Source organism: Fundulus heteroclitus, chromosome 22 (assembly GCF_011125445.2).
Source record: "Fundulus heteroclitus isolate FHET01 chromosome 22, MU-UCD_Fhet_4.1, whole genome shotgun sequence".
Classification (NCBI taxonomy): domain Eukaryota; kingdom Metazoa; phylum Chordata; class Actinopteri; order Cyprinodontiformes; family Fundulidae; genus Fundulus; species Fundulus heteroclitus.
Genome location: NC_046382.1, coordinates 4,627,424 through 4,648,063, shown reverse-complemented (window position 1 = coordinate 4,648,063; position 20,640 = coordinate 4,627,424). Strand labels below are relative to the sequence as shown.

General features: G+C 42.8%; 1 protein-coding gene across 1 annotated transcript; it reads left to right on the top strand.

The window, feature by feature from the left end:
- The first annotated feature begins 955 nt into the window (after positions 1-955).
- Positions 956-20,132, top strand: LOC118557215 (G-protein coupled receptor 4-like). The gene is made up of 4 exons (XM_036126795.1): positions 956-982; positions 6,741-6,985; positions 19,182-19,351; positions 19,455-20,132. The coding sequence occupies exons 2-4, from the start codon at positions 6,797-6,799 to the stop codon at positions 20,002-20,004; spliced, it is 909 nt and encodes a 302-aa protein (XP_035982688.1). The 5' UTR covers positions 956-982; positions 6,741-6,796; the 3' UTR covers positions 20,005-20,132.
- The last annotated feature ends 508 nt before the right edge of the window (positions 20,133-20,640 follow it).

Sequence of the window (20,640 nt, the reverse complement as noted above, 5' to 3'; positions counted from 1 at the left end):
TTACACCCCCACCATGGACTGTTCTCCCTACTGCCTTCTGGGAAGAGGTTCCACAGCACCCGCTGCAGGTCCACCAGGTTCTGCAAAAGCTTTTTCCCTGTTGCCATCAGACTGTTGAACTGCCAAAACTGCTGAAGCCAAAAATGGACACTATATCACATTTGTATATTTGCACATTTACACATTTGCACATATGCTTCAGACTGCTGAACTGCTGAAGCCAAAAATGGACTCTCTACCACATTTGTAAATTACACAGTTCTTAATACTCACCTGTACACTGTGAATCGCACACTGTCTATTTCCCCTGCATTGTTTACATTGTTTACATTTCAATTGTTTACATAAATCACTGCTGCACCTTATCCTGTAATTTACTGCAATTTACTGTAATTTTTCAAGCTGTATGCAAACGAAATTTCATTCTGTACGCACTCCGTGCATACAAAATGACAATAAAGTTGTCTAAGTTTAGTTCAGCATGAATGTTTAATTATTTAAACAGTAACTAAACACATCATGAAGTGTCTTAGTAAATGTGTTTATGCGATTAAGATAATTTCTTTAGTCTCTTTTGTTTTCTTTATATCTGTGTAGTCGTTGATTACATCAAAGACGTGAAGCTGATTGTGAGAAAGTTTGGGATTTTTCATTTAATTTTTCAAAAATAAGCCTTCGAGAATTTTTTGGGTGTTTTTTAAACAGTCCAGTTGTATAATGCTTTATAAACATTACTGCTATTTTTATATGACTTTAAAGTCACAGCTGCATGAAAAGGAGGATCTAGAGACTTCTTACCTGATAAACTGAAAAGCAACGCCTCTCTGGACAAACTCAAAGTAGGCGTGTCAGAAACATGTTTATCACGGAAATATTTGCATGTGTCACATGAACTATAAATGAACAACGCTGAGAACAAAATCTCCAAATCTTCACTGCAGCTGTACAGAGCGCTTTAACATTTAAAAATTCAACTTTTAAGGTAAAAATATTTCATTTAATTCTATACATGGATTTTATTTGCATTAGAAATTACTAAGAATTTTTTAGTACTGGTATTTGCAGTTATTTAACATGTTATGATTGTAAAAGACTGTTTAGAAGAGCTTTTGGATATACTTAATTATTTATACTCAGAAAACCAGATATTCAACCGAACATTGCTTTATCTACTGTCTCAAAATATGTTTGGCTCATCCTAAATAGATTAAATTCAACCTTCTGGGATAATGTGTTATCATACTGATACTTTAACTGTGCTTCAACTCTGTTTCCACCTGTTTAATTACATTTTCCAATTCTACCAGCTCCTGTGTTTTCATTTTCTTATGGTATGACGTATGTTGGATGATCTGTCCCTAACCACAGCCTTCGGGGCCTCCCATGGGACACCTGCCAATGATACAGATTACCAATTTATCTCCAAGTAATTATGTAGTTATGTCATAACCTACAAAATATTTACTGGGTCCTGCAGAATGGATGAGATTAACCTCCATCTGTAAAATCTGTAAATCTTGTGTACTGGTGAAAGAAAAGTGTAATCTCTGCCAGAGGGTTCATGATCCTCTAAATATCTATTAAACCTAAAGATTTGCCAATTCTTTTTAATGTTATAGGGGCCCTTGACACTTTACACAATGTTGCCCGACTGTGGATCCATTAACAGATTAAAATCCCCTCCCAACACAACATCATTATTACCAGCAGTTTATAATTTCCCTTCAAGATCAGTGAAAAATGTTTGGTCATCCAGATTAGGCGCATTTATATGAGGATCAGCTTCCTGAGACTTTATTACAGCCAGTATAATGATTATCCTTCCTTAATTGTCCTTAATTTGTTTGAGACCTTTAAATTGTAAATGTTAACTTATTAAGGTTATAACATCTTTACTTCTGCTAGAGCCTATGCTGTAAAAAACATGTCAACCCATCCTGCACAGAGCTTCTCAGACTCCTCTTGTGATGTGTTTCTTGAAGAAACACCACGTCATATTTTTTGTTCTTCATAATCATCATAACTTTTTCCTGTTAGCAGGATTCTCCGGCCCATTTACAATCCAGGTGGCGAGTTCCATTAAACTTATTTGTGAAGACATTCCTGCCCATGCATTAATAACATAAAATCATTCAACAAAAGCAATACGATTACACAGAGGTGGTAACTAAACACAATCCCCATAGAACTAACAAAACGAGTTGCAGCTGAACCTGAACTTTGCACATCTCAACCCCCATGAAAGTCCATTCAATGAAGGTCCGTGTCTGGTCCATTAAATTCCACTCATCGTGACCTCTCACGTGCGTCGCTGCTATAACAATGAGTCTACTCCAGTGTCTTTAATTGAGCATTTAGATGCTTTAGAGAATAGAAACACATCCGTCATTCAGTACTTACTGCATAGCGTCTATGAAAGCCATAGCTGTCCCGTGACAATCAGACGCCCTCTCATCCTTGTTGGTCTGATTTCTCAGTTTAGCCGGAGACAGCTTCCTGAAAGCATCTCACAGTCATGCAGATTTTTCTTGCATTCCCTGAACTTGTCTCACTTCATCTGGGTAGCTCTGGAGTAGTTGGGGGGGGGGGGGGGGGGAAGCATAATAGTGGTATTTTTCCAACTCATCTGGCCTAAGTTCCTTGCTGGTCAAAACATCCCAGCCCAACGATCTCAAATACAGCATTTGTCTGGGTCTGTCGCCTGGTGTGGATTGCTGGCTAGAAACCCGATGTGGCCGTTCAGTCTCTCTTCTCCCTTCCATGTTCAGAAAATTTGGCAACAGCTCCTCCAAATATTTCACCACGTCTCCCCTTCTTTGTCCTCCTGAAAGCCTATGAAGCCAACGTTATTGTGTGGCAAGCCATTCTCCATGTCTGTCCAATATCCAACTTGCTAGCCGATGGGTTAGCTTGCCACTCCTGATCAGTTGAGAGTTTAGTCTCTACCAACGCGGTGGTGTAATGTATTCCTGCCAGATCCCTCAGATCTTCAGAAGTTTTCATTAGTGCTGATTTAATGTTACTGATATCCTGCATCATGGCGTCTGTCCCGTGTGATCATAGATGTCTTTTAATATCTCCACAGGCTGAAGTCTTTGCAGGTTTTGCAAAGACTTCGGCTGGATCTACAACTAGATCCTACTACTAGATCCAAGTTTCATCACTTCTGTTATGTTGTGTTGTTTTGATTCGCTAGTTAATGTGTTCAAGTAGCATTAGTATTAAACAGAGAATTATTGGTTTAATATCGTTTAAATAGTTTAACCGTGGTCATCTGTGGTTTTTATATCAGTGTTTGAATCAAGTTTACGAATCACTGCTGTCGAGTTAAAATGAATATCCATAGACAATTTGTAATGAACGAACCTTGTGAAGACGATATTCAGCCGTACGCAGAGTTATGTTTTTAAAAGGTTCATTGTGAGGGATGAATAGTGGCTGGTGAGGCAGACGAGCAGAACCAGACTCGAAGCAGATGAGTTATGGCTGATGATGCAGGCAGGGATGAACAGGAGACCAGAGGATGCAGGTAGAGACAGAACAGGTGATGTGGACCAGGGAACCACCAGAACCTGCAGAGCAAGCAGCTGGAACTCATGGGGAAACAGACAGAACTGCAGCATGCAGACAAAGGTAACGTTTATCTGAAGAGTCTAGCTGGCTGAGCACACAGGATCTGGTAGAGGAAGTGAACATCTAGACGAGATCAGATCAGAAGAGAAGAATGTTCTGGCAGACGTTTTCTAATCTAAAGTGCAATTTATACTCTTAGGTCCAAGCAGTCTAATAGAGTCAGACCAGTCCATTCTAAGGTTAAAAAAAGCTCAATGTTCATGTCCAAATAATGGAGCAATCACTGAAACCATGTTAGCTGGTCCTTTTAAGGCAGCGCTGCAATGACGTTGAAATGTGTTTTAGGGGATAAAGTTCATTTTCTAGGCAAATATTGACTTTGCAATTAATTCCTATTACGCTGATCACTCTTTATTACATTCTGGAGTATATGCAAATTGCCGTTATAAAAACTGAAGCAGTAGACTTTGTAAATATTAACATTTGAATCATTCTCAATACTTTTGGCCATGACTGTACACAATAAACTTTTTCTGCAATCCTTACTCATGTGCCCAATGCACAGACATCCAAAGCACATCTTGTTTTCCTTCAAAAAAGACATATTCTCTTCTTGAGTCCTTCTATCCAAGAGATGCCAAACATCCAAACCATGTACAGCTCCACAAAACCTTTCTCATGTGAGCTACCTTTTTTATTTCCAGGCTCCACTTTCTTCTTGGCAGGTGCTACATTAGTGGCAAAACTGCTGCCTCTAGCTCTTGAGCTAGTCTGAGACTTATTTTTTGTATCCCTTTTTCCTGTCACAGGTGCGTCTTGTTTATTTCCAAATAAAGGGTCGCTTGCAATCTTGACTTGCCTCTCCAAAAACTCCACAATGTCAGGAAATGTGGCTCTACAATGGAATTTATCATTAATATCACAGGTTACACTTCGCCACCGATCCCGCAACTTATAAGGCAGCTTCTTCACTATGGTTTGCATATTTGCTGGCACATTCAGGTCTTTTGCAGCGGCTCCCATAGCATTGTAACATTCACCCAGCATTAAACTGTAGGCCTGTAAAGCTTTGATGTCTTCAGCCTTAACCATTGGCCATAAAAGCACCTTGTCCATAGAGGCAGAAGATATTTTGAATGGGTTGCCAAAATGCTCCAGAAGTAGTGACTTTGCCTTAATGTATCCATTCGAAGGTGGCAGATGTTGGCAGCTGCAAACTAAATCTCTGGGCTGACCTCTAGTATATTGTTCGAGGTAATACAGACAGTCCTTATGACTTTGTGTTCTTCCTTCAATGTTGTGCTCGAATCCCTGTATGAAGGTCTGGTGCTGCAGTGGGTCTCCATCAAATATCTGCAGGTCTCGCTTAGGTTAAAGGAAACGTGACTGTTGTTCAACCAATAATAAATAAAACTGTGAGGAAACGCTGATCAGGAGTTTTCTCGATTACAGGTACAGTTAGGTCAGACTGAAGGGTTAGTAACTGATGGATGTAAAGCACCTCATAGGTTTTGCACACGGATCAGCTCCAGTCACAGCAGCAGGCATGTCAGTAGCAACAGCTGGCAAACGATCAGCAGTGGGCATATTGGGCACTGCAGTCACAGCAGTGGGCAGAGTAGGAAGAGCAGTCATAGTAGCAGGTAGCATAGGCAGATTGGGCAGCTCCATTTTGTTGTGTATCTTTAGCCTCGCAGCAACATAACCTGAAGGCAAAACACCACCTACAGCCTCCAAAGCCGATGACTGTGTAGTGAACTTAGACACAAATGCACAGCATCAACATTTAGCTGTGCTCTTTTACTTTCTTTTAAAAACGAGTTCATCCCATCTGACTTAGCAGACATGTGAGACACACACGATTGTTCTGAAGCCTTTAACACACTCACCTTAGCCACAGAAGCTGCCAGATCCATGTCTAAATCCAGCTCCTCCTTCTTTCTTCTTAACAGCTCCTGCTGTTCCTCCATTTTTCTCCTCAGCTGTTCCTGCTGTTCCTCCATTTTTCTCCTCAGCTGTTTCTGCTGTTCCTCCAGAGCATGCTTCTCCTTCAGCAGCTTCTGACGAGCCATAAGAGCAGCTGCTTCAGCCTCAGCTCTCAGCCTGGCTGATGATGCAGAGGACAACGTTTTACTCACCACCGTGTAATTCTCTTCTTTTCGGCCTCCCTCACAAATCCCTCCAAAAACTCCAACTTCTTAAGAACTCAGCAGCTCGTGTCTTCACCAGAACCCCCTCTTTTCATCATATTACGCCTATACTTCACCAACTCCATTGGCTCCCAGTTCAATTCAGAATACAATTTAAAATACTTCTATATACTTTCAAAGCCATCCATAACCTTGCTCCTCCATATCTGTCAGACCTCCTTCACATCGCCTCCTCTTCCCGCTCCCTTAGATCCTCCTCCTCCATCCACCTCAGTGCACCCCCAGCTCGACTCATCATCATGGGGAGCAGAGCTGCTCTGGAACTCACTCCCTCCTGAGCTCCGCAGTATTGACACTCTCACCTTATTCAAAACCAGACTCAAAACCCATCTGTTCCAGCTCGCTTATTTGTAAATACACTGCTCTTGTCCCACCGCATAACTGTTTTTATGTTCCTGTATTTGTATTTTTGTATTTTCATTATTTATTCTCTGTAAAGTGACCTTGAGTGTCCAGAAAGGCGCTGTTAAATAAATAGTATTAATATTATTAACTGAAAGTTTCTCCCCAAGCTCACCCAACCACCGTTATCCAGGTCACTACTGTATTCAGGTGAGCAAACAAACTAATACTGATGACTCCGCACCCAAGGTGCCACCCAGAGATGCCAGTGAAGTCACATGCGCGTGCCCATACACCCATAGAGAGGATGTTATTGTCAGAAGAGCACAACTTATGGCTCCTACACCAATTATAGTTATAATATAATATCCATAATCAAACAGGTTAATCTCCACAACAGTGGCAGCCTGGTGAGCTGATGGAGGGTCTGCAGTGTAGAGGGTGAACAGAACCGGTACCAGCACAGTTCCCTGAGGTGTTCCTGTGCTGCAGATCAACTTGTTAGAGACAAACCTCACATTATCTAGGTTTTCTAGTTTATCATTTGGATTAGAATGTAATACTTGAAAAACAATCAGAAGGGTTTTTTTTAAGCATCATCACTTATGTTTGCAGGTGCCACTGTCTTTAAAGTTCTGGTCCAACACTGAAGGATCGCAGATTTGAACAACATGACGTCTTTGGAAAGAATGATCAGTTCCTGCTACAACTTCACATACCATAACAACTCAGCTCTGTACGGCCCATATTTCCCTGAGAATGAGCCACCTTTTTTCCAACATATAAAATGGCTGGATTGGATCACCACTGGCATTGGACTTCCTTTGACTCTAATAGTGATAGTTGCAATTTTTCTACAGGTGAGACCAAAAAAACATAAATGTATTCCCTAACTTTCACAATCTTTTGCTGTGATTCTGTGTCTCTGCTGCTGAGTGCTTACATCACACTCTGCACCTGGGACTGCTTTAATTTCTCGATTTCCATTAAGATGTATCCACATGAAAACAATCACTACACAGCATCTAACTTTTCAGAAAATAATGTTCAGCTGTGTGTTTTTTCTCTCCTCCACATAACAAGAAGTCAGTTTCTCGCTGTGATACGTTCATTAAGTTTCATTTAAGAGTCACAAGGCTATTTGTAGCAAGACGTGTCAGAGCAAGAAAGATGTGACAAAGTGGCGGAGATTGGCTACCAGCGTTGTGTGTGTGTGTGTGTGTGTGTGTGTGTGTGTGTGTGTGTGTGTGTGTGTGTCTGTGTCTGTGTCTGTGTGTTTGTGTGTGTGTGTCTTTCTCCCTGTGTACATCTTTGACAGTTTCCTTCAGGCCAGTTAATAATTAAATATGATAGATGTTACTATGGAATTACAAAAAATCATTAAAGAATGAATACTTTCTGTTGTACAATTGTAGAATTATAACCTATGTAATTTTTTTTTCCCTGATTAAAAACTAAAATCTTCCATCTGCATAAGCCACCTGTCCTGGTGGACCAATTATTTCTTGAGAGCGGTTGGTGGCGGGCACCCAGAATCAGTACAGGGCCCACAAATGACCTCCGGGGCGCACTTTGGACATGCCTGGTGGACAGGCTTCATTAATCTGTTAATGGGTGATCGGGGTCGTGTCCTCTGTGACACGCTGCGCTCTCGCTCACCTGGTTACTTTGTTGAGTCTTCGTTTTCATTCATGCTTTAGCGAGAGAACTCAGCCTAATATCAATATTGCCGAATTAAAACAACAAAAAACGGCATCAGAACCAGCAGCACTTGACACACGACAAGGCCGAGGGAAGTGTATACAGAGCCCTTTAGGGGACATGGGGAAAATATGTTTTTTTGCGTTACCTCAGAATACTTTTGCGTTCCCTCGCAAAGGTTTTCGCGTTCCCTAGAGGAATGGCTGATTTATTTGTTGTGGTCTCTTGTCATTCACACAACAGTAAACCGTGAGAGCCGACATGAGTTTCGAAACTGCAAAGCTTTGTCTTAAGCGGAAGATCAGACGTGCATCTATCTACACAGCACAGCGCATTCAGAAAGCTATGGTGCATTCAGGAGCATGGGACATTAGAAGTTTCAGAATAAAAAGCTAGCAGGTGTGCATAATCAAAAAATAACAGAAATACAATTATAGAGTATTCAGTATTGTAAGAAAGCCCACACTGTTTCTGGATAGACACAATATTGTATGAGTGAAGTTCTGTTCCGTTTTATGCCTCTTTCCTTGTAAATATGAAATGTCCCATGCTCCTGAACGCACCATAGCTTTCTGACGCTCCCGAATGAATCTGCGGATCACTGTGGTCCACTCATGTCGGACTTTTTCTTTTTTAATTACACACTAACTCTGTAAACAGGCCATATAGGGAAGCTTAAAAGTATAATGCTGTCGCCTCAAACGTACTTTTAAAGAACAACAGCAGCAGAAAAGGTAATTTTTAACTTACCACTGTGATCTGTTAGCGCTGTCCATAAGCAAGCTGCGGCCGCGGTGCATTCTGGGAAAGCGGCCAGCTGATGCAGGCTCGTTTCCGGGGAGGCAGGCCTTGGCCAATAGTTGTGAAGCTTTGCCGGTGACACCGCCCCCCTCTCCCCCCTCCCTCCCTGCCATCGTATTAACATTAACAGCTGCAGTCAGACCAAGTGGAAAAAGAGGAAGTAATAAAACACGAAGCAGAAATACACGAAGTGGAAAAAGAGGAGGTAAAAAAAACACCAAGTAGAAATACATGAAGTGGAAATACACGAAGTGGAGAAAGAAGAAGTAAAAAAACACGAAGTAGAAATACACAAAGTGGAAAAAGAGGAAGTAAAACGCAAAGTAGAAATAAACAAAGTGGAAAAAGAGGAAGTAAAAAAACACCAAGTAGAAATACAAGAAGTGGAAAAAAGGGAGAAGGAAATAAAAAGGGCAGGCAAAAATTGGGTTGGTAAAAAAACAGTTAGAAAAGTTAGAGGCAGAAATAAATGATTGTTTCAGAAATATAAGTTTAAAATAAATTAGAAAGAAATATTTATGGTGGAGGAAAAACATGCTTTAGAAATGTTGCTTTAAAAACAAGAAGTAGAAATACACAAAGTGGAAAAAGGGGAAAAGGAAATAAAAGGGCAGGCGTAAATCCTTTGGGTAAAAAAACAGCTAGAAAAGTTAGAGGCAGAAATAAATATATGTTTCAGAAATATAAGTTTAAAATAAAATAGAAAGAAATATTTATGGTGGAGTAAAAACATGCTTTAAAAATGTTGCTTTAAATACAAGAACTAGAAATACACAAAGTGGAAAAAGGGGAAAAGGAAATAAAAGGGCAGGTGTAAATCCTTTGGGTAAAAAAACAGCTAGAAATGTTAGAGGCAGAAATAAATGATTGTTTCAGAAATACAAGGGTTAAAAATAAGTCAGCATAAAAGCAAGAAGAAAAGTAAAAATAAAAGTGTAAGTTAAAATATATATTTTTTGATGAATAATTGATGAATTGTTGAAGAAATATCTTATTTTTATTATTTTGTCACATTAAATGGCACACAAATTAATATTATTACACACTTTTCTTAAGCCATTTTATATTATTAAGTCCTTCATTTATTTCTGTGTGTATTTTTAATTATGGCAGGATTGGTCCTCCATACAAACGTAGCACAGTTGGTTGACACCAAATTTATTTATTTTTGCAAATGTGAGTAGGGACACGGGAGTGGTAGACCTCTGATGACCCCTGGAGAATATTTTTCTTTATATCTTTAAAATGATAGTGGCAGAAACGAAAATATTTGCTGCACAAACGTAGCACAAACATTTGACACCAATTTTGTCTGATTTGAAGAATGTGTGGGGGGGTCAACTTCACTCAGGTATGTCACCTAGTGTTCAAATTCACCCAATTTAGCCATGGCGTGGTGGCCTAATAGTTGTTACATTATCGTTCAGTTAATGGGTTAAACCTGAAGATTTAACAGATCTGTATGAAGCTGTTTGAACGGATGGAGGACATTTGGCCAATTGATTTCAATCTGAAAAACTCACACAGAAAGAAAAGGCAATTAGAAGAATTTTATTGATACAATATTTTAAGAGTTTGGCGCTCAGACCTCGGCAGGAAAAATTCACGCTGAATTATACTTCAATATGCATAAGCAGGCGTATGAGAATAGGGATATTTCCCCCCAGGTCTGAAACTGGTGGTGGAGTGGAGATAAATAAAGTTTGTTCAGTCCATATGATGATCTGTTTGAGCTAGATGTCCAACTTGATAAACACAGGTTTGCATGAACTGTCCATGATGAGCAAGCATGAAGCGACTGTGGAGAGGAAAAACTCCCCTTTGGGAAGAAACCTCTGGCAGAACCAGGCTCAACATGGCGGTCTTCTGCCGGACCGTTTTAAGGAGTGACTGGGAAATCCGTAAAAGTCCAGGAAGAATTACACTCTGATAGGAACGAGGTTGAAGGAGGACCGTAGGAAAGCCAGGCGGAGCTTGGTACGATGGTGGAGAAGGGGATGGAGGTGGGTTGAAACCGGTCAACAGAGTCCAAACCGGACACGGCGCAGCCACCGCTTGCTCGCTGAGCAGAAGGCCGAGACGAGGATGTGGAGTTCTTTTTAAGATGAACCCAGGATGCGGATTGGCTTCGAGGAGGAGCAGTTCAAAACTGATTGGCTTGTGTCGGAGGCGGATGAGTCTCTGATTGATGGAGGTAGGCAATAGAGTTTCTTCAGTCTGAATTTTCGCTTAAGCTGCATTTCAATCTGAAAAACTCACACAGAAAGAAAAGGCAATTAGAAGAATTTTATTGATACAATATTTTAAGAGTTTGGCGCTCAGACCTCGGCAGGAAAAATTCACACTGAATTATACTTCAATATGCATAAGCAGGCGTATGAGAATAGGGATATTTCCCCCCAAAAATTGCAGAGGTCGAGGCCGGTGCGTCTGCATGGTCGAAAGACAATGAGACTTAGATTAAACTAAGAACAGAGACAAGTAGGATGAGCTATAGAGGGAAAGTGCTGCAAAGGCAAAGAGCTGCGAAGGCTTACTAAACAGGGCCGGTTGCCGCAAAGGCCTACCAAAGTTGAGTGAGATGAATGGGGAGATGAGGTGAGGTGTATGGTAAGGTGCATGAATAGAGATGGTCAGTCTCAGGATGATACTTGGAACTGAAAGGCTTGCAAAGGGGAATGTCTGAAGCGAAATACGACATTAGTGCAATGGTTCTTGCGCTTACCAAAAAGCAGGCAGAGAGATGATTTGGAGTTGCTGTTTAAGGTGAAGGCTGGATGATGATTGGGCTTCGAGGAGGTGTGGCTCGAAACAAGTGCTCCATTGGAGGCGAACAAGCCTCTGATTGAATGGAAGTAAGCAAGAGTTCTTTGGTTGTATTTCCGCCTTTAGCATCATTCAAACTAAAGACTCACAAAGAGAAAAGCGATTAGACAAATTTATTGATACAATAGTTTAAACTTTGGCGCTCGGACCTCGGCAGGAACATAAACAGTGATTTATACTTTAACGTAGATAAACAGATTTATGAGAATAGGGAAATTATCCCCCAAAAAATGCCGAGGTCCAGGCAAGAGCGTCAGCAAGTTCAGCAGGCAGAGAGAAGGAGAAGGATGAGTAATGAAGGAGAAAAGATGTGAAAGCTTAGCAAAGAGGGCCATTGCTGCAAAGGCTTACCAAAATTTAAACAACATGAATTGAAAGATGAGGTGAGGTTGATGGAGAGGTGGAAGGTGAGGTGAATGGTCAGTTTCGGGCTGATGCACGTGATGAATGAATGATCATGGCAGGGAGCAAGGCAGGCAGCATGCAGGGGACATGGCAGCGAACCACAGGGAGCATGTCATAGAGAACGCAGGGAACCACAGGGAGCATGGCAGAGAACGCAGGGAACATGGCAGAGAACGCAGGGAGCATGGCAGAGAACGCAGGGGGCATGGCAGAGAACGCAGGGAGCATGGCAGGGAGCATAGAAGGAAACACATGGCAAGGAGCATAGAAGGAAACACATGGCAAGGAGCATAGAAGGGAACACATGGCAAGGAGCATAGAAGGAAACACATGGCAAGGAGCATAGAAGGAAACACATGGCAAGGAGCATAGAAGGGAACACATGGCAAGAGCATAGAAGGAAACACATGGCAAGGAGCATAGAAGGAAACACATGGCAAGGAGCATAGAAGGGAACACATGGCAAGACCATAGAAGGAAACACATGGCAAGGAGCATAGAAGGTACACATGGCAAGGAGCATAGAAGGAAACACATGGCAAGGAGCATAGAAGGAAACACATGGCAAGGAGCAAAGAAGGGAACACATGGCAAGGAGCATAGAAGGGAACACATGGCAAGAGCATAGAAGGAAACACACGGCAAGGAGCATAGAAGGAAACATATGGCAACGAGCATGGAAGGAAACACATGGCAACGAGCATGGAAGGAAACACATGGCAACGAGCATGGAAGGAAACACATGGCAGGGCAGGCCGCATGACAGGAAACACATGGCAGGGCAGGCCGCATGGCAGGGTGGAGGGCGTTGCAGGGAGCGTAGAAGGAAACATGGCAAGGAGCATAGAAGGAAACACATGGCAAGGAGCATAGAAAGAAAAACATGGCAAGGAGCATAGAAGGAAACACATGGCAAGGAGCATAGAAGGAAACACATGGCAAGGAGCATAGAAGAAAACACATGGCAAGGAGCATAGAAGGAAACACATGGCAAGGAGCATAGAAGGAAACACATGGCAAGGAGCATAGAAGGAAACACATGGCAAGGAGCAAAGAAGGGAACATATGGCAAGGAGCATAGAAGGGAACACATGGCAAGAGCATAGAAGGAAACACACGGCAAGGAGCATAGAAGGAAACATATGGCAACGAGCATGGAAGGAAACACATGGCAACGAGCATGGAAGGAAACACATGGCAACGAGCATGGAAGGAAACACATGGCAGGGCAGGCCGCATGACAGGAAACACATGGCAGGGCAGGCCGCATGGCAGGGTGGAGGGCGTTGCAGGGAGCGTAGAAGGAAACATGGCAAGGAGCATAGAAGGAAACACATGGCAAGGAGCATAGAAGGAAAAACATGGCAAGGAGCATATAAGGAAACACATGGCAAGGAGCATAGAAGGGAACACATGGCAAGACCATAGAAGGAAACACATGGCAAGGAGCATAGAAGGTACACATGGCAAGGAGCATAGAAGGAAACACATGGCAAGGAGCATAGAAGGAAACACATGGCAAGGAGCAAAGAAGGGAACACATGGCAAGGAGCATAGAAGGGAACACATGGCAAGAGCATAGAAGGAAACACACGGCAAGGAGCATAGAAGGAAACATTTGGCAACGAGCATGGAAGGAAACACATGGCAACGAGCATGGAAGGAAACACATGGCAACGAGCATGGAAGGAAACACACGGCAAGGAGCATAGAAGGAAACATATGGCAACGAGCATGGAAGGAAACACATGGCAACGAGCATGGAAGGAAACACATGGCAACGAGCATGGAAGGAAACACATGGCAGGGCAGGCCGCATGACAGGAAACACATGGCAGGGCAGGCCGCATGGCAGGGTGGAGGGCGTTGCAGGGAGCGTAGAAGGAAACATGGCAAGGAGCATAGAAGGAAACACATGGCAAGGAGCATAGAAAGAAAAACATGGCAAGGAGCATAGAAGGAAACACATGGCAAGGAGCATAGAAGGAAACACATGGCAAGGAGCATAGAAGGAAACACATGGCAAGGAGCATAGAAGGAAACACATGGCAAGGAGATTAGAAGGAAACACATGGCAAGGAGCATAGAAGGAAACACATGGCAAGGAGCAAAGAAGGGAACATATGGCAAGGAGCATAGAAGGGAACACATGGCAAGAGCATAGAAGGAAACACACGGCAAGGAGCATAGAAGGAAACATATGGCAACGAGCATGGAAGGAAACACATGGCAACGAGCATGGAAGGAAACACATGGCAACGAGCATGGAAGGAAACACATGGCAGGGCAGGCCGCATGACAGGAAACACATGGCAGGGCAGGCCGCATGACAGGAAACACATGGCAGGGCAGGCCGCATGACAGGAAACACATGGCAGGGCAGGCCGCATGGCAGGGTGGAGGGCGTTGCAGGGAGCGTAGAAGGAAACATGGCAAGGAGCATAGAAGGAAACACATGGCAAGGAGCATAGAAGGAAAAACATGGCAAGGAGCATAGAAGGAAACACATGGCAAGGAGCATAGAAGGGAACACATGGCAAGGAGCATAGAAGGAAACACATGGCAAGGAGCATGGAAGGAAACACATGGCAGGGCAGGCCGCATGGAAGTAAACACATGGCAGGGCAGGCCGCATGGAAGGAAACACATGGCAGGGCAGGCCGCATGGCAGGGAGGAGGGCGTTGCAGGGAGCGTAGAAGGAAACATGGCAAGGAGCATAGAAGGAAACACATGGCAAGGAGCATAGAAGGAAACACATGGCAAGGAGCATAGAAGGAAACACATGGCAAGGAGCAAAGAAGGGAACATATGGCAAGGAGCATAGAAGGGAACACATGGCAAGAGCATAGAAGGAAACACACGGCAAGGAGCATAGAAGGAAACATATGGCAACGAGCATGGAAGGAAACACATGGCAACGAGCATGGAAGGAAACACATGGCAACGAGCATGGAAGGAAACACATGGCAGGGCAGGCCGCATGACAGGAAACACATGGCAGGGCAGGCCGCATGGCAGGGTGGAGGGCGTTGCAGGGAGCGTAGAAGGAAACATGGCAAGGAGCATAGAAGGAAACACATGGCAAGGAGCATAGAAGGAAAAACATGGCAAGGAGCATAGAAGGAAACACATGGCAAGGAGCATAGAAGGAAACACATGGCAAGGAGCATAGAAGGAAACACATGGCAAGGAGCATAGAAGGAAACACATGGCAAGGAGCATAGAAGGAAAAACATGGCAAGGAGCATAGAAGGAAACACATGGCAAGGAGCATAGAAGGAAACACATGGCAAGGAGCATAGAAGGAAACACATGGCAAGGAGCATGGAAGGAAACACATGGCAGGGCAGGCCGCATGGAAGTAAACACATGGCAGGGCAGGCCGCATGGAAGGAAACACATGGCAGGGCAGGCCGCATGGCAGGGAGGAGGGCGTTGCAGGGAGCGTAGAAGGAAACATGGCAAGGAGCATAGAAGGAAACATGGCAAGGAGCATAGAAGGAAACATGGCAAGGAGCATAGAAGGAAACATGGCAAGGAGCATGGAAGGAAACACATGGCAGGGCAGGCCGCATGGCAGGAAACATGGCAGGGCAGGCCGCGTTGCAGGGAGCGTAGAAGGAAACACGGCAAGGAGCATAGAAGGAAACACGGCAAGGAGCATTGGAGGAAACACGTGGCAAGGAGCATAGAAGGAAACACATGGCAAGGAGCATAGAAGTAAACACATGACAAGGAGCATAGAAGTAAACACATGGCAAGGAGCATAGAAGGAAACATGGCAAGGAGCATAGAAGGAAACATAGCAAGGAGCATAGAAGGAAACATGGCAAAGAGTATGGCAGGGAAGGCCGCATGGGAGGGAGCATGGCAGGGAACACACAGGGAGCACACTGGGAGCATGCAGGAAGCATGCGAGGAGTATGCAGGGAACGTAGTGGGGAACATGGCGGGGAACATGAATAAATGAATGACCATGAAAGAATGAACAGAATAACAGGACAACTGCATGGCGGGACGCCTGGATGACAGGATAAATGACAGAGGATGCTTAGGGATGATGCACATAAATGAATGAGTGACCAAGAGGGAATGAACAGGACAGGACGCGGGCTTAATGAGACTTGAATGAGATTTTAATCCACCACCAGTATTTGCAGTTAGATTACCTTGAAGATGAGCATTAGGCGGCTAAGATGAATGAAAAGTAAGAGCAGATATGTGAGGCATGCTAATGATAGCCATCGCCCAACGATTGGCTCCACGAGCGTCTGCTGTTGCGCAGCTCACATCCTGAATGCTGAAATAACTCTAGATGAAAGGCCACAAGATTAACGATTTCTTTGACAATTTCACGAATCTGCAAACCAACTGTTTTTAGAATCCTCCAAAACTTATGGATGCACATCCGTAAAATTTAACGCATCTACAGACAAAAAGACATTATAGAAAGTGTATTTCAAATCCGGACGAGAAGCAAGCCAGACCAGAAGGAAAGTTCAGAACAGCAACTCTTAACAAGAGTATCCTGTTCAAGGAGGGAAGGAAACGAAATTAGTGAGCTCAAGCTGCCTGGAAATAAAAACGTGACTCTTAAAATGATGCACCTGCGAGATTGAGGTGACCGAGCGAGGAGAGCAGCTGACGCTCAGAAATAACTGATATGAACTGATATCTCGAGAATTCGAGAGCTTGTCTGCAGGCAAAAGCCATCATGGAACTAGGTTAAGATCAATACGTAGAACTCAATTGCAGGCTGACAGGTTTAGTTTGAGAAAAACAACTGGGAATAGTGAAAAGAATATCTATAAGAAGAAAACATCCAGAAAATGAAGGACCATTAAACACGGGTAACACTTCTTAAGACATAATCGATAATGTTTGCTTAGCTCATAAATGCGTAGAATGCCAAACGCATACCAAATGCTGTTATGAATCGATTAGCTTATTTAGCTTATTCCATGTTGTTTGGATGAATTTAATAATTTAATTCAGATTCTGCACTGCATCCTGCTAACTGATGATCTCGTTGCTTAGTAGCTTTAGTTAGCCTCACGCCTGCAGAGAGGATCCGTAATTGAAAATAGTATCAACCAGACAACAGCACCTTCAGTGATGCTCTCCGGATATTCATCTTGAATGAATTCTTGAACCTAAAAGAAGAAATAGACAATCCCTAAATACATGAGCAAGTTGCTGTTAAAGATCGCCCAATACTCAAACCATCCCCACAGCCATCCCGACGTCGGGTCCCAGCTGACATTCAGACAATACCTACGAACAAAAACCTTAAATAACTTTAACATGTATAAATTCACAACACCTGAAGTAATTGATTGGCAAAACATTGAAATGACAAGAGTGACAGAAGTGGCCTGGTCAGCATAAATGAGAACTCTGAACCCAATACAGACCAGTCCAAGCGGATGCCAAATTGCACCAGAGTTGCAGCAGTTTAATAACGATTGTTATCAATTGCTGAATTTAAAATGCACTTCATACTCCAACCAGTAGGTGGCAGCAATGCCACCACAAGCCCGGTGGCTACCGGCAACACCAGAAGAAGAAGAAAACGAAAACAAACAGTAAAATGAAACACGTTCGCCTGAATAGAGGACGAACATGGGTGAATACATATTACCTGAGCTGGCTCCGAACGCATTAGCGAGTGAATGAGAGAGTAGATCCGTCTGAAAAGTTGCGGCCGGGACGAGCGGCAAGGTGGCGCCGCAAAGCCGATGAGAACCAGAGGAGGTCCCGGATGAGTCGGCGGATCCGCGAACCAAGAGCCAGCCCCATGGGATCAGTTTGAGAAAGACCCCGGCGCGCTATGAAGCGAAGCTGACCGGAACTTAGGCAGAGTTGGGACGCGTCTGCGTCGCTTGCGAGTTCATTGCGCCAGGAATCAGAGCTGACGAAAACAGAGGTTGGAAAGGAAGATGTGCAGCTAGACGGTATTCCTATGGCAGGAGGATTTCAGGATAAGTTATTATCTCTTGAATCCGGTCAAGAGAGTCCAAACCGGACACGGCATGCCACCGCTTGCTCGCTGAGCAGAAGGCCGAGACGAGGATGTGGAGTTCTTTTAAGATGAACCCAGGATGCTGATTGGCTTCGAGGAGGAGCAGTTCAAAGCTGATTGGCTTGTGTCGGAGGCGGATGAGTCCCTGATTGATGGAGGTAGGCAATAGAGTTTCTTCAGTCTGAATTTTCGCTTAAGCTGCATATCAACTCAATCAATCCCTCAATAACCCGTTCTCACAAAGTAAACGGCTTTGTGTGGTCATTTACAGATGTCTCACAAAAATAATATTTGCTTTGTGTTACTAGATTATCATCTGTCTGTCCGCTAAAACAACCCCCCCCTTCCTGAGTCCCTCACAGCTGTCTGCTTTACCATGTATTTTTTGTTGCTAGATGGACCTTCATGAATGGAACATATAAAACATCCCTTGTGATCAAATAAACTCTGAACAAAGTTACCTCTAAACTGTAAAGCCCTCCCACTTAAACACTCTTATCCAGCGATGGCATTTCTCTGCATTCTTTCAGGGTTTAGTAAAGGGAATGAAAAAACTTCCTGTCATATGGTCACCATGGTAACATGGAGAGTCACTCCAGCAGACACTGAAGCAGCAGAGTTTCATTGTTACTGTTATATTTGATGATGCAATATTCAGGACAGAGCTGTCTGCTTCACCTCTACACAGCTTGTCCAGCAGTGACACAGATGCACTGCCTGTTCTAAATTTAGTAATGTGACATAATTTGAAGAACGCCCCATTTATACCTGTCTCCTCCAGAGTCCAGGTGCCAGATTATTGATTACCTCGTGTGAGTAGACCTTCCATCGTTTCTAGACTGCCTTCCTGTCAGTGACTCTGATCGTTTGTGGATTCCTGCCTGGTTCCTCGTCCCTGTCAGACTCTCCTGTTGGTTCTCAGTTTCTGGACATCGACCTGTAGACGTTTCCTGACTCTGCCTCTCTGTCACTAACATGTCCCTCTCCCTTCCAGTGGTTCCTGAGACCATTCCAGAAGTTTCCCACACCAGTTACACCTGTTGTTTAATAAATCTTTTAAATCTGCTCTTTGTGTCTGGCTGAATCATCAGGTCTAAAACACAATAACAATGTTCAGCAACAATGAATGAGCTGTTTGACTTTGTGTCTGCTCTTTAAATAATGGTTCTCTCTCATTTCAGGTGTAAGTTTACCTTTTCTTACCTCTAAATGACTGAAATGTTTGAAACAGGAAACATTTTACATGTTAATAATATTCTGGTGTCATTAGTTACTTTTTTCTCTGTTGTCTTTGTTGCAGGTGAAAAAGGATCAGGGTGTCCCAGTCTACGTCATGAACCTTCTCTTTTCTGATCTCATTCAGTTCTGTGGCAGAATTATACCTTCATTTATTCCTGGTATCAGCAGTGGTATGATCTATTTTGGTTTAATGGCCAGTGTTGGATTCATGGTCTGTATCTCATTAGAAAGGTAACTATGTGTTTCCCTTTAAGCTTCTTTATTGTCTCATATAATCTCGTTAGTCAGTACCTGATAGTCTCCATGGACTAAACAGCTCCATCTGTTATTACAGGTATTTGATCATCGCCAAACCACTGTGGTACAGATTCAGGAGAAACATCAAGACCTATGTGGTGGTCTGTGGTGTGGTCTGGATTTTTCCTCTTCCAATTCTGCTAACTGTGAATCTGACCACTGATCCTACCATTGGTTCTAATATTATTGAAAAAGTCATACCTGGTGTGTTCCTTATGCCCATTACATTCTTCATCTTCTTCTTGGTTGGGACTATTAAAGCTCTGTCTGGAGCCCTCAGTGTCCCAGCAGAAGAAAAACGACGAATTGTAGCCATTCAGGTAGTGGTGCTGCTAATTTACTCTCTGTTTTTCCTGCCGAACATTCTTCCTTTCCTTTTACATGAAATCAGTTCAATTATTTTTATACTGAGCCCAGTGTGTCTCATTCTTAGTCCCCTTGCAGACACAATTCTGTATTTGTTAAGTCGTAAAAGCTTCCTGGATAAGTTTCTGGCTTTACTCTGTTCTTGTAAAGCATCAGACAATCAGGAGCTGAGCAGCAATAATACTGAAAGACCGACTGCTCCACATACTGAGACTGTTTAGGGTTTAATATCTGGAGCCTCCACAACAATCTACTGTAGCTGATTTTTGGGTTGATTAGCAACATAGATTTGAAAGACTTTTGTTTTTAAAAGTTTCATTGAAATAATTTCTTGGGTAAACGTCTAAAAATAAAACGTGGGCATCCAGTTACTGAAAAACAATGTGCTTAATTCTCTGAGCATTTAGTTCATTTTTTTCTTGCACTGGCTGACCACACATTATTCTTTAAGACTAACTTTGGTTCTTTAACTTGGATCTGCAGTGATTCACTGAATTATTCTGATGATGGTTTTCAAATATTTGTATTTGTCGTTTTGGTATTTTATGTAATCTTAATTAAGAAACTAAAAGAGGATTTGTTTATTAATATATAATGTTGATTCATATAAACAGCATTCTATAGTGATGTTCCTTAGCTTCTTTAATCTTAATTTTGTTTAGTTTAGTTAAGTTTCACTAGCCTAGTAGAGAGGATTTGTTGAAAGAAATATAGTGTTATTTCAGATAAACAGCATTACATAGTGATGTTCTCTGGATGTTCATTTATTTCTGTTAATAAAATCTTGAACTTGAAGAGAAGTTGTCTCTCATTTATTCTATGTGTGTGCAGAGTTTGCTGTTAAAAGAACGCTAGTG

Excerpts from the sequence above, each read along its gene's own strand:
- LOC118557215 (XM_036126795.1), top strand. The coding sequence starts at position 6,797 with ATGACGTCTTTGGAAAGAATGATCAGTTCCTGCTACAACTTCACATAC. Across the intron at positions 6,986-19,181 it reads TAGTTGCAATTTTTCTACAG|GTGAAAAAGGATCAGGGTGT; the intron begins GTGAGACCAAAA and ends TCTTTGTTGCAG. Across the intron at positions 19,352-19,454 it reads GTCTGTATCTCATTAGAAAG|GTATTTGATCATCGCCAAAC; the intron begins GTAACTATGTGT and ends CTGTTATTACAG.